General features: G+C 48.1%; 13 protein-coding genes across 13 annotated transcripts; 8 read left to right on the top strand and 5 right to left on the bottom strand.

Annotated features, from left to right (window-relative positions):
* Nucleotides 1-727: 727 nt before the first annotated feature.
* FOXG_13966 (uncharacterized protein) lies at nucleotides 728-2204 on the top strand (the record flags this gene model as incomplete). Its single annotated transcript, XM_018394037.1, has 6 exons — nucleotides 728-845; nucleotides 908-916; nucleotides 1151-1306; nucleotides 1402-1458; nucleotides 1897-1921; nucleotides 2099-2204. 6 exons carry the CDS (start codon nucleotides 728-730, stop codon nucleotides 2202-2204), a joined length of 471 nt encoding a protein of 156 aa, XP_018253445.1.
* A 2349-nt stretch (nucleotides 2205-4553) lies between these two features.
* Nucleotides 4554-4863, bottom strand: FOXG_21308 (uncharacterized protein; the record flags this gene model as incomplete). Its single annotated transcript, XM_018401641.1, has 2 exons — nucleotides 4554-4663; nucleotides 4707-4863. 2 exons carry the CDS (start codon nucleotides 4861-4863, stop codon nucleotides 4554-4556), a joined length of 267 nt encoding a protein of 88 aa, XP_018253444.1.
* Nucleotides 4864-5456: 593 nt separating this feature from the next.
* On the bottom strand, nucleotides 5457-6245 carry FOXG_21307 (uncharacterized protein; the record flags this gene model as incomplete). The annotated part of the gene is made up of 3 exons (XM_018401640.1): nucleotides 5457-5673; nucleotides 5719-6020; nucleotides 6066-6245. The coding sequence occupies 3 exons, from the start codon at nucleotides 6243-6245 to the stop codon at nucleotides 5457-5459; spliced, it is 699 nt and encodes a 232-aa protein (XP_018253443.1).
* A 1177-nt stretch (nucleotides 6246-7422) lies between these two features.
* FOXG_21306 (uncharacterized protein) lies at nucleotides 7423-7651 on the top strand (the record flags this gene model as incomplete). The annotated part of the gene is made up of 2 exons (XM_018401639.1): nucleotides 7423-7498; nucleotides 7545-7651. The coding sequence occupies 2 exons, from the start codon at nucleotides 7423-7425 to the stop codon at nucleotides 7649-7651; spliced, it is 183 nt and encodes a 60-aa protein (XP_018253442.1).
* Nucleotides 7652-7974: 323 nt separating this feature from the next.
* FOXG_21305 (uncharacterized protein) lies at nucleotides 7975-9050 on the bottom strand (the record flags this gene model as incomplete). The annotated part of the gene is made up of 3 exons (XM_018401638.1): nucleotides 7975-8359; nucleotides 8407-8557; nucleotides 8606-9050. The coding sequence occupies 3 exons, from the start codon at nucleotides 9048-9050 to the stop codon at nucleotides 7975-7977; spliced, it is 981 nt and encodes a 326-aa protein (XP_018253441.1).
* Nucleotides 9051-10850: 1800 nt separating this feature from the next.
* Nucleotides 10851-11814, bottom strand: FOXG_13963 (uncharacterized protein; the record flags this gene model as incomplete). Its single annotated transcript, XM_018394036.1, has 2 exons — nucleotides 10851-11609; nucleotides 11740-11814. The coding sequence occupies 2 exons, from the start codon at nucleotides 11812-11814 to the stop codon at nucleotides 10851-10853; spliced, it is 834 nt and encodes a 277-aa protein (XP_018253440.1).
* Nucleotides 11815-12449: 635 nt separating this feature from the next.
* FOXG_21304 (uncharacterized protein) lies at nucleotides 12450-12860 on the top strand (the record flags this gene model as incomplete). Its single annotated transcript, XM_018401637.1, has 1 exon — nucleotides 12450-12860. One exon carries the CDS (start codon nucleotides 12450-12452, stop codon nucleotides 12858-12860), a length of 411 nt encoding a protein of 136 aa, XP_018253439.1.
* Nucleotides 12861-13776: 916 nt separating this feature from the next.
* FOXG_13962 (uncharacterized protein) lies at nucleotides 13777-14156 on the top strand (the record flags this gene model as incomplete). Its single annotated transcript, XM_018394035.1, has 2 exons — nucleotides 13777-13894; nucleotides 13945-14156. The coding sequence occupies 2 exons, from the start codon at nucleotides 13777-13779 to the stop codon at nucleotides 14154-14156; spliced, it is 330 nt and encodes a 109-aa protein (XP_018253438.1).
* Nucleotides 14157-14686: 530 nt separating this feature from the next.
* FOXG_13961 (uncharacterized protein) lies at nucleotides 14687-14986 on the top strand (the record flags this gene model as incomplete). Its single annotated transcript, XM_018394034.1, has 1 exon — nucleotides 14687-14986. One exon carries the CDS (start codon nucleotides 14687-14689, stop codon nucleotides 14984-14986), a length of 300 nt encoding a protein of 99 aa, XP_018253437.1.
* A 440-nt stretch (nucleotides 14987-15426) lies between these two features.
* FOXG_21303 (uncharacterized protein) lies at nucleotides 15427-15528 on the top strand (the record flags this gene model as incomplete). The annotated part of the gene is made up of 1 exon (XM_018401636.1): nucleotides 15427-15528. The coding sequence occupies one exon, from the start codon at nucleotides 15427-15429 to the stop codon at nucleotides 15526-15528; it is 102 nt and encodes a 33-aa protein (XP_018253436.1).
* Nucleotides 15529-15554: 26 nt separating this feature from the next.
* Nucleotides 15555-16085, top strand: FOXG_21302 (uncharacterized protein; the record flags this gene model as incomplete). Its single annotated transcript, XM_018401635.1, has 2 exons — nucleotides 15555-15638; nucleotides 15687-16085. 2 exons carry the CDS (start codon nucleotides 15555-15557, stop codon nucleotides 16083-16085), a joined length of 483 nt encoding a protein of 160 aa, XP_018253435.1.
* A 209-nt stretch (nucleotides 16086-16294) lies between these two features.
* FOXG_13960 (uncharacterized protein) lies at nucleotides 16295-17003 on the bottom strand (the record flags this gene model as incomplete). Its single annotated transcript, XM_018394033.1, has 2 exons — nucleotides 16295-16651; nucleotides 16986-17003. The coding sequence occupies 2 exons, from the start codon at nucleotides 17001-17003 to the stop codon at nucleotides 16295-16297; spliced, it is 375 nt and encodes a 124-aa protein (XP_018253434.1).
* Nucleotides 17004-19417: 2414 nt separating this feature from the next.
* FOXG_13959 (uncharacterized protein) lies at nucleotides 19418-22468 on the top strand (the record flags this gene model as incomplete). Its single annotated transcript, XM_018394032.1, has 1 exon — nucleotides 19418-22468. The coding sequence occupies one exon, from the start codon at nucleotides 19418-19420 to the stop codon at nucleotides 22466-22468; it is 3051 nt and encodes a 1016-aa protein (XP_018253433.1).
* Between the last annotated feature and the right edge of the window lie 1284 nt (nucleotides 22469-23752).

Genomic DNA, 23752 nt, shown 5'->3' with positions numbered 1-23752 from the left:
GGAGAATGATATGTATTTTGCCTAATTCTGGGCATCTTTATATATTGAAATAACGCAGAGGCATCTTTAGATTGCAGTGAAAAACAAGCACTGTCGACCGACTATAGTAACGAGCGAGACTGGGCGAGACGACAGAGGAGTGAGGAGAAGTCTACCTCAAGAGCAATTGTTCTTGGTACGCGTTCAGAGACAGGATGCTGAAAACGAGCTTTATAACTGGTCTTCATGACAGGCGTGTATAGGTGCAAAATGAATGCAGAGAAAAAGGGGTTTTCGTCAATGTGGGCAGCGCCAGATACCCGTCAATGCGGGGCCGGGCGACGTTGGTTCCGCACGGAATATATATGTCCATCTACGGCGCTTACGCCGTAGACTGGGGTGGTGTGGAGCCAGCCGCTCCGATATCACACCTGTCGCGGAACGGCGCTGGGGTCCGAAACCCCCACTCCATCATCTATAAATATCACCCTTTCTCCCACGCTCTTTCTCAACCCAACATTCTTCTACATCTTCATACGCGACCGCAATCTCCAATATGACTCTGCCAGTTACGGCTTGGAAGTGCTTGTTTACCTATAAAAGCGACGAGGCGCTTTGTCCTACCTATGCTCGTATCGTCGGACCCACCCCCCACCCCCTTCTGCTCGAGGTGGCTGTGCCGCTTCATACGGTGGTAACGAGGCCTTATGTAGTTGTATCACAAGATATCACGGTGTCTATTGACCACATGGTGACCCAAGAGAACAAAGATAAGCTTGGCTACATCGTTGCCTACCAGGAGATGCTACTGTGGTTTATGAGAACCGCAAGGGAGGGGATTCGCCGCCATGGAGCCAGTCTAGGTGGTTACTATCGGCATCGCTACCCAAACTTCCGATCTTGGGTAGAGTATACTGTTCTGTTGCAGGACCTTCCGGTAAGTCAATCTATTCCTCTAAGTTTATGGTTCTGACATAGAGAAGTCGGCAAGTCTTTCCCCACACAGCTCGGAGAGAGAAGTTCAATTTCGCGACGCTTTTGCACAGGCAGCCTCGTTTCTAGCATTTGATGCAATGAAACCTCATGAGACAATCTCTGAAGAACTACAGCAAATGGATTCAAGTCAGATTGTTTCAAGAATACGCAAATCACTTGAACTCAAGTTTAACAGCGTTCATGGATGCCCCCCCGCAGGATCATGCAATCGTCTCCCACGTTAGGCACGTCCTTGTACGCATTAGCGGGCGTAGCAATCGGGCTCAATTGGAGCTATTGGGAACGCACGTGGAGATCATCGATCTCTCATTGATGTTTCGATATCTCATTGGTGGGTGTAAGACTGTGCGCGAGCATTGTCACATTGATGAATTGGTCCAGCAAGTATCATCTGCTTAATTGTTCTGTGGGTCTATGGTGGACTAGAATTTCATCCAAGACCTTTTTACAAAATTGAGCTTGGAGATGTCGTTGACTACAAGAGTAAGTCCAAACACCTTGCATCCTGGTTCTACCTAACATTGGCCAGTATCTCCCTGATCCATGGGTATCTCGCTTGCCGCTTCAGCAGAAAAAGAGCTTCGAAGCGCTTGTTGGACCTACATACAGGGCTCAAGTGCCAGAAGCTGTCAGAAAGAGATCAAACCACAGTCGAGACAACTCTTCAAAGTCGCAGCACGTCACCTCGCGGATTCAGAATCCCGAACACAGATAGTCCTCGATGCAATGACCTTGTTTTGCATCACCAGGCTTTTCATGGAACACGAGCCACGCAAACAGATATTGGACACTCTCGACCGGTTTGATGCTATTGTCAAACGTACATAGGTGTGTAGGGGCGGGATGACATAGATGATAGGGGTGGAGGACGTAGTAGTCGATTGCGGTCATAACTCTAAGCCACATCTATAAGATACCTAGGGAAGGTTGGGACGCATAAGCATAAGTACGTACGTCCACTCCTTTGGTGCTTATGTGTTATGAGACCCGACTGGAAATACAAGCCGCCTCGCCCGCTCCCATCGCCTTATCAGTACATCAGTACCTCCGTGCTAAAAACTTCACTCCATTATTTCCGCCCAACTACTATGGCCAGACAGCGACCCTAATCAAAGACCACCAGTCAAGACGACGTTGTCCGACAACATGAGCGCCAAGCGAAGGAAGAACAAGCAAAATCGCGCCGCGAAAAGCGCGAGAGAATTAAAGCACAGGCGGAAGCAACATGAGAGCAAGCGGCGTTGAAAGCCTTGCAGCGTGTTGAGGAAGGCGATTTACTGAATGATTCCCGCTACCACGTTTAAGGCTTTTTACCAATACATAGCGAAGTTTCGTTATGGCGCAGGAGAGCCACTCCTCGCCGCCCTGTCTATCAGGAGCATCATCAGGCTGGCGCGCTCCTTCAGGCTCGCTGAGTGGCAAATTGTAGAACAGCGAACAGTTGCGCATCTTCAAGTCAAATTCGCCCGTAGAGACTGCACCTCGACGGAAAAGGCATCTGGTACATGCTTGCCCGTCACCCACTTCCTCTTCCGGCTTTGTCTGTTACAATTAATGGATCCAAGAGGTTGTCGATCACGAATCTCCGCCAGCATCAAGTCAATTCCGAGATTGGTATAACTCTCAAACGTCAATGTTCCGTTGAGATCAAGGTGGTTTCTCAGGGTTAAATCGGCGTATGTAGCATCCACAAGCTTCTGAACTGCGTTCTCTACCACGTCCCGCTCACTGTTTCGAAGGTCAATCTCGCTACTAATCGGATGAAGTAACGACTCCATGTATTCTAGCTGGTGTCGAGATGGAAAACAAGACTAGGCGGCGAACGAGGGACTAAAGGCCAAGTCGGCCCAATCTTTTTCTTGCTTTGTTGGGAATGCATCCCAAGGGACGATTCGACGAGGGTAGAAGCGGCCGGTCGGGTTAGTCGTATCGCCTTGGGTCGTGAGGGACCGATCGGTGATAACGTCGATAGAGAGGCGGAGTGTATGGCAAGTCTCGAGGTACGAATTGAGTGATAGCGGTTGTGATGCGCTTGCGCGTTTTTCGGCGGCTTCGCGTAGGCACTGTTCTTCCTTCGACTGCTTCCGCAGCCTTTCGATTTCTTCCATAGAGTCTGATTGATTGATTCAAATGTGCGGGAAGAGGGTAGCGATAAGCCTTCAGAACAATTCTTCATAAAATGTCTGGAGAAAGAAAACATTGAAACGATATAGGCCCTGCTGCCGACGGGTCGACTCAGTAACCCCCTCTTTTTTCCCCACATCGATGACTAAGAAATGGGAGGCTTGCCATACCTGGTACACCAGAGGAAAGGACATTGCGATATAGCTTCGCAATTTAAACATTTCCCAAAGTTGTGAGAATAGGTGTGAGAGGTGAGTAGGTGCTCTGCCCTCTTGCTTGTATTTTGAAAGGCAAACAGCCTAACAACCACGTGATAGGGGAAGAGACTTGGTGATTATCTTATCAGCTTATCGATGTAATACTTACCTCACACGGATCGCGGAACTAACTGTCAAACGGGAAAGCGACTGCTAAGAGACGAGGCATCATATTGCAGAGTTTGGGAGAGAGGATCCTCGACAGTACTGCTTACTGATACATAGATGGCAGCCTTGCCGCTAACCATGATATGGTCAGAGACACCTCCCTATCATCACTCCAATTCAAAGAAGACACGTACTATCTTATCGATAAACTGATCACTCCACTCACGCTTAGGTTCGGGTATAGCCGGATCAGGACAGGAATCACATGGTGATGATATGTCCTATCAAGTCAAAAACCCGTTGGCTTGACCCGGGCAGGGGAATCTAACTCAGTCGACTTAGTTGGGCACCAACCTTTGAGCCCAGGGTCAGTAAAGAAAATGGCAATACTCTGCTAGACTTTTTAATTTGCAGCAACCTATACAGGTCTCAAAAGACTATACTTTTACACAGCAAAATACGCAGAATAGTAAGCAAACTGCTTTATAACTAGTATTCAGTCAAACGAGAAAACAATACTAAGCTTTAAATAAACCGCACATGCCATGTTCTATAAAAGAGTACTGCAGTATTATCAGGTGGGAAGCAGGCCAGCGAGGGTATGTCATCGGGAATATCATGAGTGCGTCCGTGGAGAATATGACCTCCGTAGGGTCTAAATTGCATCTGTTTTCCATTAATCGAGCTGCTTGACGGATAGAAAGAAAACTCACATTGCGGGGCATGAAACTCGAGTCGCGGCTTCCCGATCCGTTACACCCTGCGCAGATCGCATTGCCCTTCAATCCGAAGCCGTCACATTCAGTGCACTTGACCATTGCGATAATGGTGTTTCCAGGTTCTTAAAGTCATATTTTTAAGTGCGCCGAGGTCAGGTTTTTATAAGCGGGGTGCTAGCTGACTAATCGTTTTGGCCAGGCGTTTGAAAACGACCCGTCCAGGCATTCGGCGTCTTTCTTCCTCTTAAATATCACGATGCCATCATTCATGTGTCAAATTTGCTATAATGATTTTGACAGTGCGAACGCGTTGCGCCAGCATTACGAAGAATTCGAGAATCAAGAGCGGGAATTGAATCAGGAATATGAGTTATGCCGGAAGCATGACCTTTCTGAACCCAGGTCCGATGGACCAAATGTGTGTCAACGCTGCGAGCAGTGTTTTTTTACCGTCGAGGCACTTGATGACCATGTGCAAGACTATATGGTGGGATAGTATCAGTATTTGTCTACTTCAGCTGACTCCTTAGACGCGGGAACTGCTCCTTCTGGGGAGAATTGCACGATGTCGATTGCATCGTCCGATCATCGAACTCGATTATGCTCGAAACCAAAAACAGGAATGCCCAAAGAATGGTTGCGAACAAAATATCCGCGACAAATCGAACCTGAAACGACATTTTGAGTCACGTAAGTGTGCGCATGGCAGAGACTGAACGGAGCTGATTCTGAAAGACATCGATTGTTACTGTATATGTCCATCATGCTCTGAGGGTTTTTCAATGACCGACGCCTTCCTCCGTCATAAAACATGCACTGGTCGCCAAATCAGCCGCCTCAAAGCTTCCGTCCGGCGTCGTGTCACTCGCAAGTTCAATTCGGCAATGGATCAGAGTCCAATGATCGTGAAACGGCAACACACCCCTGAACCTGAGTTTCCTTCCAAGAAGCCAGCACGACAGCACCTTCCGTCACTCCAGGCCGATACCGCGCCATCCCAAAACTCTTTAATCAACCCGTCACAATCTATTCCTATACATGGCGTTGACTGCCCCCCGGCAGACGGACAAAGAGGTGTGACTGGACGCATCGACGACCTTCAAGGTGACTTCTTCAATACAACACACGACAACCTTCTCAATCCTATATCATCATTAGGCGATGGGAGATATTTCACTTTAGCTCCGGCTGGAGTTGAATACAGTGATAATGGTTTATTTTACACTTTACCGTGGTCATAGTATCAATTATACACGGCCCAGAGCTACATGCTTCATTCTTGATGAGTTCGCCGCACCTGCACACCTAACTTGGCTACATCCGAAGGACGTCTAGATGCGGGAGGTTGAAGTGTCATGTCTTCCTCAGTGTATTCCCCCTTTGCTTTTGCTTCTCGTTCCCATTTTTCTAGAAGGAAACTTTCAACATAGGTATAATAATAACATCGCTTTTGGTCCCGCTCAAACGATATTCTAGCATCAGAGATAACCCTACTCATGGTTAATTATGCAAAGCGGAGAGGGATCTAGACATACAATCCTCCTTGCTCAAAGCACATAGGTTTTGCTTCGCAGCCTCTATCCTGGAGTTGTTTCGAAGCTACCTCCCACAATTTGTTTGCCGCCCGAATACGTGTAAGCGGAACCAGATGCGAACGGCGGTGGTAAGTGACTCTAGATCCCTTTGTCCAGAGTTGAACAACCAAGACACCGCGGTCTTCTCCGCCATTCCGAAGGGTGTATATGTGTCCCGGGTCTTGCGCAAGGTATCCGCGATGCATGAGGAGGTACCGTGAGCTTGAATTAGGCTTCAGTGAATCGATGATATCTTGAACGGGCTACATCGGTCAGCATTGATCGTGAATAGAAGGCGGAAAACTAACCGAGTTCAACAACACGTTTTTTAAGCAGAAATCATAGCCTGTTTCGTCAGAGAAGTCGTAGGACAGCTCTTTTTCGTCCATCTCCTCAATGCTTGACCCTATTTCCGGGTCATCTACCGCGTAGAAGCCATTCTCACAAATTTGCTCTTTGGCTTCATCGACTGAGATACTCGACGTCATGGTAATAGTGCCTGGTAGTGTCGAGGATCGGAGAACCCCTGCCTTGGACAAACTTTTGCTGATCAACATTGGAGGAGGCTGGGCACGTGCTGTTTGCCTTTGGGTTGCGTTACCCATGGAAGCCTAACGTATGGCTTTACTTCCCCACTCACAGTCTCGGTTTTGCGACTGGCTTACCTCCCCACTCACAGTCTCGATTTTGCGACTGGCTTACCTCCCCACTCACAGTCTCGGTTTTGCGACTGGCTTACCTCCCCACTCACAGTCTCGATTTTGCGACTGGCTTACTTCCCCACTCACAGTCTCGATTTTGCGACTGGCTTACCTCCCCACTCACAGTCTCGGTTTTGCGACTGGCTTACTTCCCCACTCACAGTCTCGGTTTTGCGACTGGCTTACCTCCCCACTCACAGTCTCGATTTTGCGACTGGCTTACCTCCCCACTCACAGTCTCGGTTTTGCGACTGGCTTACTTCCCCACTCACAGTCTCGATTTTGCGACTGGCTTACTTCCCCACTCACAGTCTCGATTTTGCGACTGGCTTACCTCCCCACTCACAGTCTCGGTTTTGCGACTGGCTTACTTCCCCACTCACAGTCTCGGTTTTGCGACTCACTAAAGTAACCCGTTATGCTGCCTTGAGCAGTAGTAAAAGCAGTCTAGCCATAGCACCGAGTGACCTGCAGCAATGGCGATTCAGACATCAAGTTGGAAGCATTGAAAGAAATTATGATAACAGCAGGTTAAGGTCATGCCAAGCGAACCAGCAGGCTGAGCTTAAGGATATAGCCAAGAGATTGCTCTAAAGATGAGTCTCCATAAGATGGGATCGTTCCTAGCCTGAGAGCCAAAATGCTCCATTAATCCATACGTCGAGACAACATGTCAAACGCCTTAGAGCCGAGTCCGCCTGAGGGTGATTTATCAGATGAACGACTCGCGTTATGCAGCCCCTAGGATGTAAGTGAAGCGAACCATGCGCATTCTATATGACCTCAATCCCTAATGCAATGCACACGCCTCTACCAACAATCCTGAGTCGGCTCTCATCCGGGCCAGTTATGTAGACCAAGTGAACCCAGCTCTAATGCTCGAATTGTTGAGCCTCTGCGACGTATAAGATATGACTGTTCCTTGCCTTAGACACGGCACAACTGCACTGTACTCCGAGTCAACATGCCAGACAACAACGACCAGCCGCAGGAGAGCGGAAACACCTCAGAGCAAAGCTCGCCTAAGGGTGATTCATCAGGTGAATGACTTATCGCCCTTCCGGTTTGCGTTTCTAACGACTGAAGGAAACCCACCAGCCACTGGCGAATTTCCCGTCAGTGTGTACGAAGGAGGCACCCCAGTACTCATAGACACTACCAAGCGGACGGAAGAAAAGGGGGGGCATAGATAGCATGGCCGTTTACGGTTTTAGAATCGGAAGCATAACTGCATTATAATGAATCGATCTTCGTGTTGTCAGCTTTGTGCCTTGTCCAAGTAGTAACCCAGAGATAACATTCCATATAATATCCTCTGCTGTATCTTGGTGGCTTATTGTTACGGTAACTGCCTCGGTAGTTGCGACAGCTGGAATAATAATGGCTTGATATCCCATAGGGACTACTATTGACCCAGAGTCATGCCGATAAAAGAATTGCATCCCTATTGATGCCCCTGTACTAAGAAAGCCCGAGTGTTTCTCTCCAGTTAGCTTGTTGCCCAGGTTCTCAGACTTTAACTTACTAATACGTCAATTACTCGGTCGACAGCCTCTTGGTGGTCCCGAGACCACCTAAACCTGAAGATGACTGCACCAAGTATATCCTGGCTGACAGGATCATCTTGTTGCTTGCCAGCTCTTGCTATGATTTGCTGAATGGATTCCGGAATCGTGAATGGCTTGTAGCCAGTGAGGTTAGGGATGGTAACAGGTAACCACTGATCTCGAACCGGGTCATAGCGGCCTTTATTATCGGGAGAGGCTACTGAAGGGTCTGGTGTGTTGGGAGCTGGGAGTACGTAGGGTATTGGTCTTCCGCTTTGCAAGACAGAGACAAACTTGAGGTATTCCTCCTCGTTGAAAATGTTGGTACCAAGCGCTCGGCAAACCTTCTTGTATCTGCTTTCATTAGCTTTTCCTCGGCCACTGATTGGAAATAGGCTTACCTATACTCCGGGTGCCGGGTGGTAATAATGAATGGGAGGTAAAGTGCCAGAGATGATTGTACCTCAGGGGTGATTTCTATTGTCGGAAAACATGATGCAAATTGGTCTGGTGCTTGTTTATAGTAGCCTAGAGCTCCCAGATTGAGTGGTGCTGCTTATCGTCAGTGCTGTCTTGAAGAGGCTACTGTTCATCTCTCACCAAAAAGCAGAGCGGCCTCAAAGCCACGGTGCCGTAATTTCAGGTAGAGTCCATCTAACAAAGTAACTAAACCTCGGACTAAAGACATGTAGTTGCGAATAGTGAATTCTCTGAGGTCGTCCTTTGCGTGGACGCGGGACCGATACTTGTGGTAAGCTTCAGCCTCGTTTTCGCTGTGATCTACACAGCAAACGGCAATGTAAATCAATCTCCGCAGATCCTCAGGCATATATTCACCCTGAATATCCTGAACAAGAGATAAAACCGTTCTATAGACATCTTCAGGGGTCGCAAACCGATGCACTTCTCGAGCATCCTGCCACTCATTCTCGCTCTTGGGTATCTTCTCAATCAATTTTCTAAATGCCGCGGCTTGTTGGCGTGATGGCTGGTCGCGTTGATGTGACGCCTGTCCCGGGACGAGCGATGGTAGTTTCCCGCTCATTGTCTGATGAGTCTCGTAGGAGCGAGCTGGTGGGTGCGCGAATTAAAAACGCTTGTGCCGAGAACGGCTGATTATTGCGTGGCGCCAGAGGTGGGTCTTGCCAACGTACCACTGCAGGGAATGCCTGTCCCAAGATGCTGTGATGCAAATGAGGAATAGCGTTGTGATGCAAATAAGGAATAGCGCTGTGATGCAAATAAGGAATAGCGTTGTGATGCAAATGAGGAATAGTGTCGCTCGGGGCTGCAGCCACGCATTCCGGCGCTATAATGGGGGCGTGTGCTTAAGTAGCGATCGTATCAATCGCTGTTGGTGCTGTCACCTACCCAGAAATATTGCATTCATTACGAGTTCAGAATTGAAAGAAGCAAGTATATCATCCTTGAACCTGTAGAGCGTATCAATACTTAAAGGAATGTGCAACCCGACAAGGCAACAACTGGCAGGCCTCATCGACACTGGTTCGCCAACCACATAACAATTTCGATCAACCTTGACTCATGCTTCACTCATCACCCAAACCTCATCCGGCCCGCGGTGCATACGATACCACTGGCTGTCCAAAACCACCCCCAAGACCTAGACCAAGCTAGTTCGCCAAATACTCAAGATGACGACTGTCAGCCTCACGGTCTCACGAAATGTTGTTATCGCACTTTGCATTGTTATTCCCCTTATTTTCATTGTTCTTATTATCATAATTATCAGCCTCTGCCTCAACAAACACCCAAGACGCTCGCAAAGCCACGAGTCAGACGAATTTCCTCTAAAATCATCACACAGCACTGCAAGCTCGCAACCTGGTTACTGTCCTTGCATCGCTGTCATTGGGACAGAAAAATCAATTAAACATTTTTTAAAGGTTAGGGGTTACAAGGACCCCTCTGTTAGCTATTACCATGCACGTGGTCACTTTCGCATGGTGTGCAACCCGCCTCTTAATGACAAGGCGGTCAATGGTGTTGTTATCCTTCCTGATGCGAGTCCAGCCGAAAAGTATGGATGGATGATGTCTAAAAGGGTAGTCGTTATGGGTACTGATCCTGTCGGTGAACCCTGGTGGCCCAGTACCTGCACATTGGGTCTTGCCGATCCTTTCGATGCAATACTCGGAACAGTCATCCACGAAACTTCAACCGCGGTATGGATATAAAGGCTAGCAGACAGTAGTTAAATATCACACTTCCTACGTAAATACTTGAATTGTCTTTGCAACTTTTAAAATGAACTACCTGAACCCAAACACGAACTCTACACGGAAGAGACGTTCAAATACGGATCTGAAATCCGAGATACTGAAGATCCCCAAGCTTGAAGATGAGGGCCAAGACTTTGTTTCCAGGGGAGTCGAAGGGACATCCACCAAGCATCCAGTCAATACAACTCCAATCGACGCCAAAACAGACGAATCCTTGAATGAAGTCGAGAACTTGGAGGATTTATTACGCAAGTTAAAAATTACGAGAGACAAAAAAAGCAAGCAGTGGGAAGCAAAAGGTCTTAGGAAGCCTATCAGGGTGCGAGTGAGGTGTTTTGAGTGTGGGAACTCTGCGCCAGAGCAGGACGGTAGATGTCGGTATTGTGTTCTACGCGAAAAGGAGGAATTGGAGAATGGGCCGTCAGTTATTACACTACGCTCAGTTGATTTGTAGATATTATTGTCCTTTATTAATATGGGGAAAGAATGATCAATTAAAGCCGACCCTTGCAAATACAACGGTCATAACCAATCGTTTCCAGTCAAAGATGTACTTAATATATTTGCTTTGGAAACGAGGAATGTTTCTGATGGCAACCTGATCAATCGAACGTGGCTTGCTGTTCTGTAGCGGCAAGCTCTGGAGCATCGCAGCCCTCTGCGATATTGATATACTGGCCATCATCTGTTCCGTCCGCTGGGGTGCAAGGAGGCCCGACTGGCCCCTTGTTGCTGGTCAGGGGGTAATACGAAATGTCATCGAGCTTCTGAGAAATATCATCGATCTTCTGAGCAATGTCCGAGAGATAGTTGGTAGCCTTGTTGAATTGACCATCGCTAGCATTATCAACCCGGAAGTTCAGGTTAAGGTTGTTTTTGACGTCCTGATCCCTCTGCTCCTTTCTCAGTTCCTCGAAGTCTTCTTCGAGTTGCTCCAGACGTCTTAAGACCTTGTTCATCGCTGCTTCTTGAGGTGGTTGGGCAGATGGAGGGCGGACGGGTCGACTGGTTGAGAATCGGCTGTTTGGGAAACTTTCAAGGCGCTTCTGAACTCGCCAACAATAGTTGACAAGTGAAGTTCTTGGGCGGTGTTTGATTATTCGACCGAGTTGCGACAAGCCGATGCTACAAGCAGCGAGAAGCTTTTTGTTTACATCTTTGCTGTAGTCAACAATGCCGAGTTTGAGCAAATGATTCAGTTCTCGAAGAACAGTCTCACTATCAGAGTCCTGATCTGGATCCGTCTCGTCCAAGGGTTCGAATTTGGTGCCTCGAGGAGTCTCCCTTTCTTGTAAGAGTAGGCGAAAATCACGCCGAAGATGTTCTTCTGACGCGCCTTTCTTCTCAAGATGAGCTCCCAGCTGCAAGCAGATGTCATCCCGAGCATTAGCGGCACAATTGAGAGGACCAAGCCCCAGCTCCTCGACAAGTGGGCGAAATACTGCTGGGTGATATGCAGAGTTTGAGTGACAGAAAGTTGATGGTGAGTACCACAACTTTCATATCTTTGGGATCCAAATCGCCCGAAGACTCGGGGATGGCAGGGACTTGAGCTGGCTTCGTCATCTCGGGGGGGAAAGATTGGTAAGAAAATAGGGCGAAGTGAATATAGAATCAGGGGCTGGTGAGCTTTGTGAGAGAGAGAAGACGGAGGTCAAGAAAGAAGAATAAGGGCGGCGATGGCCTATACTTGTGACAGATACTCTATTGACCCGTCAGCCAATGAGAAAGATAGATTTTATCTGGAGTAGCTGTAACACACAACCATGCTGTCGTTGGAGAGGACGAGGCTTGTAGTTGAGAGAACAGGACTAAATCGAAGCGTGCAATTACACGCCCCTCCGGCCCTGCGCACCGTCGATGTACATCCTTGCTCTGACCCTAGGGCGGGTAGTATCCCTGTAGGCTGCCTTTGGAGCCCGGCTAGCCCTTTCTGTCGGCCCACACGAAACAGAGGGTGGTGGAGGGGGCGTGCCCTTGTTATTATCGTTGGAACCACGAGAAAGCCCCAAGGATTTTGCTCACTCGGGTGAAAGCATTGATTCAAATGGTCTCAAAGTTATGTCATAACCCATGCATTATGGAACGAGAAAGCTGGCGCGAAATGGCTTGCCAAAGTGGTCTTCCCATGTACTTCACTCATCGAATCCGCTGTTTCCTTCCCACGATTGCTTTGGTTGCCTTAATTTGCCTCGTCGAGAATGGAGCACCAATACTCTACAGTCCTTTGGCGGGACCTTGATTTCATTCGGCATCTTGACCCCGCTATCAAGGTTTCTCATAGAACGAAGCGAGGTGTAAAATTCTTTGCCGAGCTTACAATAACATCTGTCGACGGTATTGATGCCGAAGGGGGTAGCAAAAGCGACCACCAGAGCGACAACAAGATTGATATAACAGGCTTTCTACTCGATAATTCGCCTGCCTCCTGCGAAGAGCGAGATGGCGTCATTGACCTGGTATTTGAACCACTTTTCAAGGACAAGTCATTTGGACATTGGGTCAAAATGGAAGTCAAAGTTACTGAGGATACAAATTGCCAATATTATCCTGTTGGCGAAGTTTGGATTGGGCATGAGTATGAGAACCACTACCTACAAAATATCGTGTAAGCTAAACAAATTGCAGAGAGGAAAAGTCCAAGAACCCGTATAGCGTAACAAAACATTCCTCAAGTCCCCGTCCAAGCGAGTCTACTCCCTCGAATAACTCATCGACTTCAAGTGCAAGCATCAATCCAAACTCTCGTCTAACTATCAACACTAACTCAGGAGAGACTTGCCCCTATTTCACAAATAGAGAGCCGCTCAAAATGGTCCCATTTGAATACTGTTTTGTATTCGAGATGGCCTTAGCTCCCGCTCTACCTCCTCCTAATGATTGGCCAAATGGACAACCATATCATGTGGTTATTGATACTGTCTTCAAAGAGTTAGGTAAGATTTTGTTCTCTTAGCAGATCGACTGGTACTTACCTGCTGTGTAGAAAGACAAGGGGCTGTCCTGAGGGAAGCCTGCCTCTCTGTGCCTATAGAGGTATGCCACCTTCGAAAGGAGTACGAGTGGATTCCTCCAAACGAAATAATTTGGTACATTCCGGAAACTCAGTACGATATAGAGATGGTGACTGGTTGTACCTTAGCTTTTGCGGGTATGTTTCTGTCACTTCAGCCTCGTCTTTTTATGTACCAAAGCGCGACTAGCTGCACAAATGAAGCTAGGTGCGTTACAGCCTTGATCAAGACCAATCGTGATAAAATCGTGGGGTATAATAAGGGGAAAGATTATGAGATGTGGGTAGACTTTGACAGCACTGATTACGATGGGAATGCAGACCTAGGAGGCTTTCCCACCAAGATCAGCGACCATTATGGGCAGCCTCCTGCCGCCCTGCATGTATCTGGGGAACTACACCCCCTAGAGTCTTATTTAGCCCCTCCCAGTATGTAGATGTATTTAAAGTCCCAACAGGCCGCTTCAAAAACGGACAGACACTTCTCATTCTTCCATACTTGCTTTGTCCCGACAATGGCAGCCTCTTTGCCCACTTTGCCCCCTCCCTCTTTGCCTGCTTTACCCTCTCCCAAAAGCTGGTCACACCTTCAAGAATACACTGTGGCCTCGAATGAAGTCTTTCAGGAGCTAAGTAAGATTATACTTACTTAATATCCTAGCAAGTGCTAACCAATGAAACAGAAGAGCGGAATATTACTCTGGAAGACGATTGTGATATCTCATATGCGTCGATCTTGCACGAAGACGAGATGTTTCTCTGGCTTCCAAAAAACAACAAGCTCTGGTGCATACCGGTATCCTGTGAGGAGCTGAGTAGAAGGAGTGATTGCTATCTGATGTTCGCCTTCAATTGCCTGAACCACTCACAGTTTGTCATTCATTCTCAAAACTGAAAAATGGTCAACACATCGAGTGAAGAGATCCAAACACGACACGAAATGATAAGGAATTGGTCAATGAATGCACTAGGGCCACGGGATGTGAGCCAGAAATATGCGTCCATAGGAGAGCGGGGGATGATGTGCAGAGCAAGCATGTATCCCCGAGTGCGTATTTGCAAGACGATGAATACGCTCAAATAGGCGCATGGTCGGGAAAAGCGTCCAAATTTGTGGTAGAGGATCATTACTGTATCGTTTGTGTACACCCTCGCGGTTAAAGGCAATTTTATTGTTAGAAATATGATGATGGTGCTCCTGCTTATTGTACCTGGACATCACTAGCCACAAAGACGGGGCGCAGCTAGTGATGTATCAGCACCTGGAGACCCACATTGAATTTGAAGTGGACCCAAGTCTCCCCAGGCACTCGGAGCTCATGGCGCTAAGCAATGGGTACATAAGTAGTACGGCACCCCTCGTCACATCCACTGGGTTCTGCCATCCACAACATCACATCTCTACGTTGACGCTTTCCCCCTACCATGCTCACCACAAATGATGACGTGGTGCTCGAGGCACTGAAGCAGCTCCAATCATACTTCGAAAATAAACCGATCCAAAGGAATACGTGGTCCGGGAGGCAAGTTGGTAGAAAGGATGAAGACGTGTTGCAGACCGTCTTACCAAGATTGAAAGACTGGGCAGAAAGGATACAGACGCTGCACTCGAGCATTTCTGTCGGGCCCAATCGGCAGACAATAACTTCCGAATCAGACCAGGAAGGGGAAGATTCAGGGCGAAGCCTGGCTCTCAAAGCCACTTATGCTCCTTGCCACCATTGACCATACGTCTTCACCGAATGATGCAGACCCCAATCAGCCGTATGACGAAGCAGCAGAATATGAGCTGCCTCAGCTCATTGACCGCTATTTCAAACCTCTATTCGAAAGATTCGGACTAGGCCCTCAGCAGCAGAGAGCCTACGGCACCGCCCAATATCTTCCTGCTTTTGATATTTTGCGAAAAGCTGTCCATGCCCAGACGTACAAACATCTCAAAGGGTTACACTTGGACACTTCAGTCGATGTTCGCAGAAAATAATTACCAGAGCATGAATGGGTCCGTTCTCCGATAGGTAACGGGATTTGCCTGGCAAAGCATGGCCATTACTACGATATTCTCCTCCTACTTCAAAATAAGTTTCAAGTTAGCTCATTGGCTCGACGAACTCAATCGCCACCAGCGCCGGAAAAAGGAAGCCTTAGACCGGCTCTTGCCATCTATGGCTGGCAGCTTCCAGATGACCAATGCTGAGCTCAGTGCCCAATTAGAGCAGATTGAGCGGTCAAATGATCAACATCATGACTTCTTCAGTGAGATGTAGTGTCAGCAACAGATGCCACTGCTAAGATGTCGATTATTTGGATTGGCCAAGAGGCTCCTATATCATTTGAGGAGGGAGAGCCGGCGGTCGATATCAAAGGAAAGAAAAATGTACGGTCAATACCCCAAGGTTCTACCTGGCTAAATTAATGCGCATAGTCTACAATTATTACATCCGACAACAAGAACCATGAGCATCTGAGACAATCAGACTCTGACGTTACTGGAGATGCTCAAAAGTACAAAAGGTTACTGTCATATAGAGACCAGGCCTATGAGCATTTGGTACAGCAGAACCAGACTCATGAGAAGAGCATTGCCTACTATTGCCGGATGTTATTCGAATCGATCAAGGAATGGAGCGAGTTCCAGCTCTGGCCAGAGTCAGTGGCTTCCGAATCAGAGGGGGAAGAGGAGGATGCCACTGCCCCTTCCATCGAGAATACAAACATTCAGCTGTGGCAAAACCGCTCCAATCGATTCATGGTACCAGAGACTGACAAAGTTAGACTTTTAGGCCCAGAGGACGAGAAATATGAGCCGTACGTGGTGGTTTGATCGGATGCTAGGTACTTCAGCCAGTAATTTATGTCAATTTTGTTCCGAATATATACTGGACGGCGTGAGAGTGGTGAAGAGCGCATGGAAATTGATGAAAGTACCAATCAGAGTTGCAATACATCACTCAACGTTAAGAACGCGAACCAATGGAAAACTCGACCCCATGAGATGGCGATGAATCCAGCGTGAAAATGTTCTCATGTTGCTTAGTTTTCCGTAATCGCGTTTTCTAAAGACACCCAAGTCTCCGTCCCCTTCCTACTTCCTGAGTTCCCGATGTCCGTGAAGTTACCGAGGCGCTGTTCGCGAGTTTCTGTCGATGAGGGTATGAATGTCGGCAACTCGGCGAGCTTGGAATCAGGCTGTTCCATTAGCCGCGTCGTCAGTGCACCGGTAACCCCATGAAGATGGGTCAAGGCGGTATTTGCGGGTGTAGTTTCCTCAGCAGAGTATTTCTGCATCTGTCGCAACCTGTGGTTGCATTGCTTGAGCTTTTCATCTTCGTCCTTGAGCGTGGTGATCTGATCGAGGAGCTTCTTGCATATTTGATCAAAACGAAACTCCTTGTCAGGAGTTTAGTGTATATTCATGATCTCAGATAGCTGGCGTATCTCAGGTGCCAAGTTCTCTCCTTCCTGTTCACAAGCCATTGGTTCAAATTCGATTCCAGAGTGGCGCGTGAGCGAAGAGGATGAGTTGGAGAAAATAATTAAGGGGCATGATTGATATTTGTGACAGGAGGGATACATCCAACCCTGTCAATGGCGACTCAGCCAGCCACTGAGTGACTTTCTGATCCCTGGCAACTGAAACCCCTAAGTAACAGTGCATTAGTGCGGGCTGTCGGTCAAACAGTTAGTGGGCTACAGTACGGTGGCAGGGCCCTACCATCCTTACACGCAGAGTCCCATCCATGTTGAAGTACTTGGTTAGGTCTATATAAGTCATGGGGGTCGCCGTCATCTACCCAAGCATATCTAACTTTTACACAACAAAATGGGAAATAAATCCACGATCATCGTCGGGCCCGTCCTAGAGGCCTTGAGTAAGATCAGCCCTGGTTTGAAGCAGCAATTTCTAACTTTTTTATTTTAGTTAGATGTCCGAGTATTTCTGTGGCCATGGCGGGCAGTTGTCACTCTGCGCAACTGGTTGAAGGCTTTGAAGTCCATGGATATGCATCGGATAAGTTAAATTATGATATTGACTCGAAAGAGTGCTTCTATAAAGTAGATCAGTCATATGGGGAAGTAAAAGAGGCAACTAGATGGTATTTAAACGTATTTTTAGAGAAAGAGCTTGTCGTCATCATTGGAGCTTACTGGAGGTCTGGAAAAGAGAGGGCTGCAGTAGGGCATTGTATAGAAAGACATCCCAACTGGACAAAGTGGCGAACTGGTTAGTATGTCAACATGTACTTCTTTCTGCATAAAAGTGCTGTAGCCAGAGAGCCAAGAGGGCTTACAGCCGCCATGTTTCTCCCCCTGAAATTATTGTGATACAGCTGCAGATAGAGCATGGGTCTGCAAGAGTGGCTTAACAAGATGTTTGGTAGCGGTGAAGAGCATGTATGGGATTCCTGAGTATTTATTTACCATACCTCAAGAGACAACTCTAGTCTAGGTAGTTTTCTCTGCTTTACCCATACTGCTAATAATCTAGCTCGCACCCTCGATCAAAATCACAGAGGAAACGAGGATAAGAGGGATGAAGAGGAAGAGTGTGTGGAAGTTGATCAAGGCCAGCTGGCCGATGACTAGGGAGCCGAACAGGATGTTGATGAAAGCGAGCAAGAATATGAGCTCGTCTCCGATGACGAGCGTGGAGGGGTACTTTCACCACGTGCTGACATCAAGAAAGGTCAAAGCAAGGACCGAGATGAAAAACTATCTAGTTACTGGATGAAGTTGTTGCAGTCTCAGCGGGTACGTAAAGTACGTAGTTCGTCTCGCTACTGTGTGGCACGGCACGTGGCGTGTGGAGACGCTGGAGATGAGTACAAAGCATGCACTGTGCGCCTGAATTTATGACACACCGCATCTCCTTTGCAACACTTCTCATATCGACATGGCCGCAGATAATAATCACCTCCACTCACTTCTCAAAACGATAGAGGCCGAGATTTCTCACCTAAGAGCTGATGTCTACGCTCAAATCACCTCCCAGCCGATAAGGCGATCGAATGGTAAAAAAGGCAGAAACCGAGATTCTCATCAACAACGGCCATGGGAGAAAATTGAGAAGAGGTTGAAAGTAGTTTACAAGGTGATTCATAGGCTAGAGTCAAGGCCCAATCGAAGGGGAATGGTATAAGCAACTACATTTACTCTTGGCTAAGCACGATAAAAGAGTTCCAGATAGCAGTTACATCTTCAAGCTATCTATAGAAGAGCTCGACAGTATCCGATCCGAGCGACAATCCTTCAATACCATACCATGGGTTGCAACAGACGATTACATGTTTGTAAAATGCAGGTTCTGAGTTTCGAGAAATGGATAATAGCAATAGAAGATGCAATGGTTTGCTAGAGGCAAGAGGAACCCAAGAAGCATGGAATTACACTTGTACCAAGATACGTGATGGAGGGGCCTGGGACGCCAAATATTTTGCTGCAATTCAACAGATAACCACCTGCTCTAATCCTTTCTCCTCTTTTAGCGATGAATCCATTCATTGATTAGATCTCCTTTATACTATTGCCTATGGTTGCCAATACTCTAACTCTCTTATTGACATGGAGAAGTACTCTCAAGCCAATGTCAACGACATGCAAAAGCTCGACAACCCTACCGAAAGCGAGATCATCATTTAAAGCCTTTTTGAAGAGGAGTATCAATAAATTGTAGAGGCGCTGGTGTTGAAATGGCTAGGACAGGTTATAGAGTGGAATGCCGGGGTCGTGTTCGTTCTCACACAAATTTTTCTTCTTCCCGTTGGTCATTTTTATCTACTTATCGAAATGTATACCTAAGTTCGAGGGTTAGTTGTTATCACTGCCGCTGGATCAAAGTCAACATTCATTCCAATCAGCAGAGTTTAACCAATGCAGCGACCTCTAAAGTGCGCTTGGGGTATTCCGTGTTTTAGCGAATATCAGCGTCGCGAGATGCATCAGAGTCTTAAAAGTGGCCTAGCGCAGCACCGCCACAATGTTGTGGCGTATTGCATGACGCGGGAAGATCTTATCAGTCAGGTGATAATGCAGCACCGTATACAAGTTGGTTCGAGCATCCCCGCGCGCTTGGATCTCCCAGCCGCAAGCAACGGGTACATAAGTAGCGTGAGGCTCCAGTCGCATCCGCCTCGCACCAACTTTCTCAGCAACACTATGTCCACACACAATCCTCTCGTCTCGACAATTGTCTCAATATGCACAGGTGTGCTGGAATTGTCTTCGAGTCTCAGTGCACTACATCACAAGGTTCCCGATAAATCCCCTCAAACAAAGCGACAGACGCTTTCCCAGTCGATCAGGCAAGTTGCAGTGCAACCCAAGACTCCGGTTGCTGAGCTACTGGTGACATTCTTGGATGAATTGGATAATTTGAGTGGCCTGGCGCAGGTAATACTATCGCAGACAGAAGAGGCCCAGGTTCATGCCCAGAATCCTATGGTTCCCAGCAATGAACAAGTCATGGACAAAGTGACGAATTCCCTACAGATGGACAGCCGATCCGAGACGCCATGCGAGCGGCATATCGATATACAACTCGGAATCTCTGAGCAAGAGGTCGCGTCAGAATCTCAGGCAAGCGAGATCTCATGGTCACGGCCTGCACAGACATCTGACGACCAACAGCCCGTCGGGTCAAAGGGTGTGACCATGACTGTGAATGATTTGGCCGCAACAAATAGTCCGCCTGACTCACCCAAGGACGGAGGCAACGACATCAATGTCCATGGCGCAGTCTACGTACCAACGACCCCGAGCCCAGCCAAGCAAAGTGCAAGAGCCGGCCTAAATACAAACCCCGAGCGTGGATCATTCGCAAGGAGCCACTCGGCTGTGACTGAATCATCAGAGGCCTCCACGGCCGCAGACACGTCACCAGCCGGTTCTGTTGCGACTCACATCACATGGCCGGCAAACTCTGGTAGGGCATGTGACGAGGATGAAGCCATGTTGGACGTCGATGACGGAGGCCTCAACATGATCACTGACTCTTGCTCGCCACAGCATCCCGCGACCAATGACACAGCTAGCTCTCAGAGTCCTTCAGTCGACGACCAGGCGCCAAGGAGTCCCACTCAAAGTCCTACGGCAGTCGCCAGGGCTGGCCAGTCGCCACTGGCCTGTGCGGCCGACAATAGGGCCAACCCTCCACCAACGGTAGACAGCGACATAAGCACCTATTCTAGAAAGCCTCATGCAGATGACGGTTTAGTTCAAGTGCTCGAATCAGCCATGGACATTCTCTGCGCTGTTGCAGCGAACTCGCTAATGCAGGGTCATTCACCAGGGAATGGAGATGACCAACACGCCAACGACCAACAAACACAGTCTCCCTCCCCCAGCCCAGCCAGTGAAGGAAGCGATACCGCTAGCGAAGGAGCCGACCGGAATACCAGAACGAACACACCACCAATGATACAGTTCACGCCATCCAATAGATCACGCTCAGATCCTCCTGCGACAACGGTCACTCTCACGCCCGCTGATATGGAAATGCTCGTCCCCAGGCTTGCCGAGATGGAAGGTGAGGGTGACTCACAGCACTCCTCTGTTCCACTCAGGAATGTTGACCTGGCCCACATGCAAGAGAGGGTCAAGACGACTGATGAAAAGTGGCAGACTACGAGCACTCGGTATGAGGCAGGTCCGAAAGGTGAGGGGTACGCAAGGATCTACGTCTCGAGTAGCCGACCTCCGATCAACTGGGAGGGTTTCACTGCTGAATGTAAGCGGCCAACACTTACCGAAATCGAGTCAATATTTGAAAAGTACGCCTTAGATCCTCCCCAAGAAGATATTCCGTATTATATCGGTAATCTCGACATTCTTCCTGGTGAGCGTTTGGATCCTGGACCTGAGATCACGGGAAACCCTGACCTCAAGGACCTGCATGTCGCATATCACCACATTGGTGGTCCCGGTTCCGGGAACCGCACACATGGGGAAGACATCAAAAACTTTCGATCCTATAACGAGGTTTACTTCGGACCCGGGTATAAACTGTGGCTAGCGATTGAAAAACATCACATAGCCAAGTTTAATGCATTTGTCGAAGCAAACTGGAGGTGTTGCAAATGCGACCAGTTTGTTTCGCACCAATCTCTTCTTCTAGCTCCCTCCAGGCTCAAGAAGGAGGGCATAGATTATATCGTTGCAGCCGTCGGACGTGGGGAAGCCTTCTACACCTTACCGGGACAGCAACATGCGATCATCAATTTTGGACATTGCGCCGCTCATTCCATTAACTACGTACCCCCTGGGGAGAAAATTGACTTTAGCAAGGTCACTGCGTGTACCGAGGATGGCATGTATGCTATTGGGAAAAAGTACGGCCAAACCACTGCCTCCCCACAGGAATTGGCGCAAGCCAACAAACGGAAAGCACATCAGCAACTCTCCCAAGTCGCGCCTAAAAGATTGACACGCACCAACACCACACCCCAGCGAGAGTTAGTCGAGATCGAGCAAGGCCTATCAGAGATACCTTATCGTCGAATACAAATCGACCACCAACATCCCTCGACTGCAGAGTTGAATGTATACAAGCAAGTTGCTGCCGTGCGTAGCACAATGGCCATACAACAGTTCATTACTCTGGTAAAGGATTGGAAGAATGAAGAGGCCACCGTCCATATCGACAAGACTAAAGACAAGCTAAACCAGTCAGTGCAATCAGTGAAATTCTTTGAAGGCAGAACAAAGTTATCGAAGTTCGGACTTCGGCTCACTCAAAGAAAACTAGCTCGTGAAGCTGACACGGTAAAGGGGCCTATACAAAAGCAGCTTAAACCAGGCTTTCTTGACAAACTTGCAGCTGATCACTGTATGACGAAAGATCGGCTGAAAGACCATATTCAAGAGGGCAGACAATGGAATTCTATCTGCAAATCACACGATGGGTTGCTCCCCTTTATCCTCTTGGACTCAAAAAATCCTTTCGGGATTAAAAAACAAAACTGGACCAATCTCTATCGCGAAGAATTTACCAAGGAGGCGAATGCATTCCGCAGTCTACTTGATGATGAGTATATGAGGAACCTATGTGAAGCAGGAAAGTCCTTTGAAGATCGAGTTTTAGAGAAGGTTTTTAATGGCAGCGTTTCGGATACTGGCGGGTTTCTATGGGAGGAGAACGAGCTGGACCCGGCTTCAGACAACATCGATGAGTTACTTAAGCAGCAGGTCACCAGAAATGGAGGCACGTGACTAAGATAACAGCTTAGTCAGAAAAAGCTACAGCGTTTTCTGACTCAGCATATACTTCATGACTACCCTACACTTGAGTAAGTATCCCTTGAGTTGTGTTGAACCACTCTCCCCTGTAAAAATTCTTTCTTGGCACGCACTGTTAGTGCCGTGTTAGGAGCGGGATTTTCTGCAGGCCACGCGACCACACAAAACTGCGGGGATGCTATCGGCTCCCTAACAGCAGTTTTCAGAGAAGGAATTTTGGAGAGTTCGCCTTCTCTGACAACACCTTTGTCGGATCTAATGGCGGCACCTCAGAACCAGAACGCCTTAGATATCGGAGGACGATGCCCATGGCATCGGTAGCGACATCCTCCCGATCAACGACGCCGATTGCGATGGGTTTTTCTCCTTTGAAGGCAAGCCGCACCGTCGGCCTCTGATTCCTTCCCGAGGTTTTTCCCTGCCGCCGCGACAGTCGACTACGAGCTACAACTTGGTTACTGGAGATTGTGGACTGCGTCGGCAGATGTAGTGATGCGCGAGAGAATTCTGGTCGGTGGAAAAAGTTCGACAATAGATTGCCCCCGAACCCGCTGACGGGTGACGGGCTTGAGAAATACAGCACCTTTTGTGCCATTGGTATGCTGGATGGTGAAGGAAGCGGGGTTTCCCTGTACCTAGCTAGCTCAGCACGTCTTTTGCTCCAGTAGGAGATCTGGCTTCGTTACAGCCACCCAGACGAAAAATATACAAACAAACAAAACAAACAAAAAAGTTGTGTTGAACCTCCCGGCCGTACCAGGCCCCACATGCCCACCATCTTCTAGGAGGTACATGGGTGGAACCTCTTAATAGATTGGGAACGTGAGCAGTGTGATGTAGCGATTTGTAACTCGAGAGATTGCCGGTACTTCTATCACAGGCTGAAATGGGGGGGCGACAGGTATCTTTTAATTGACGCATTTTAATTGGCTGTAACCCCCTACTGTGACCTGGCGGGAGGTTCAACACAACTCAAGGGATACAAACTTAGATAACTGTCTTAAATTATAATCTAGCCTTAGGTATTTCGATTTCATTCTGCAAGCCAAAAGTCGCGCTTGTCCAAACTATATACTCGGTCTTTGTTACACTTGCCAAATAATACTCGTGGATTCAAAACACTGGCATCGCTGTTAGGCCAGCACTTGCGTGATCTGGCAGCTTCACTCAAACTGATGCGAATGCCGCTCGTCTTTATGCAGACAGCTGACTGAAGCGTTTGATTAGAAAGACGCGCGATACGATTGAAGAAGGACT

The sequence above is a fragment of the Fusarium oxysporum genome, chromosome 6, assembly GCF_000149955.1.
Source record: "Fusarium oxysporum f. sp. lycopersici 4287 chromosome 6, whole genome shotgun sequence".
NCBI classification, from domain to species: domain Eukaryota; kingdom Fungi; phylum Ascomycota; class Sordariomycetes; order Hypocreales; family Nectriaceae; genus Fusarium; species Fusarium oxysporum.
Note: the sequence above shows the minus strand (reverse complement) of the source record. Positions and strands in the feature narration are given on the sequence as shown.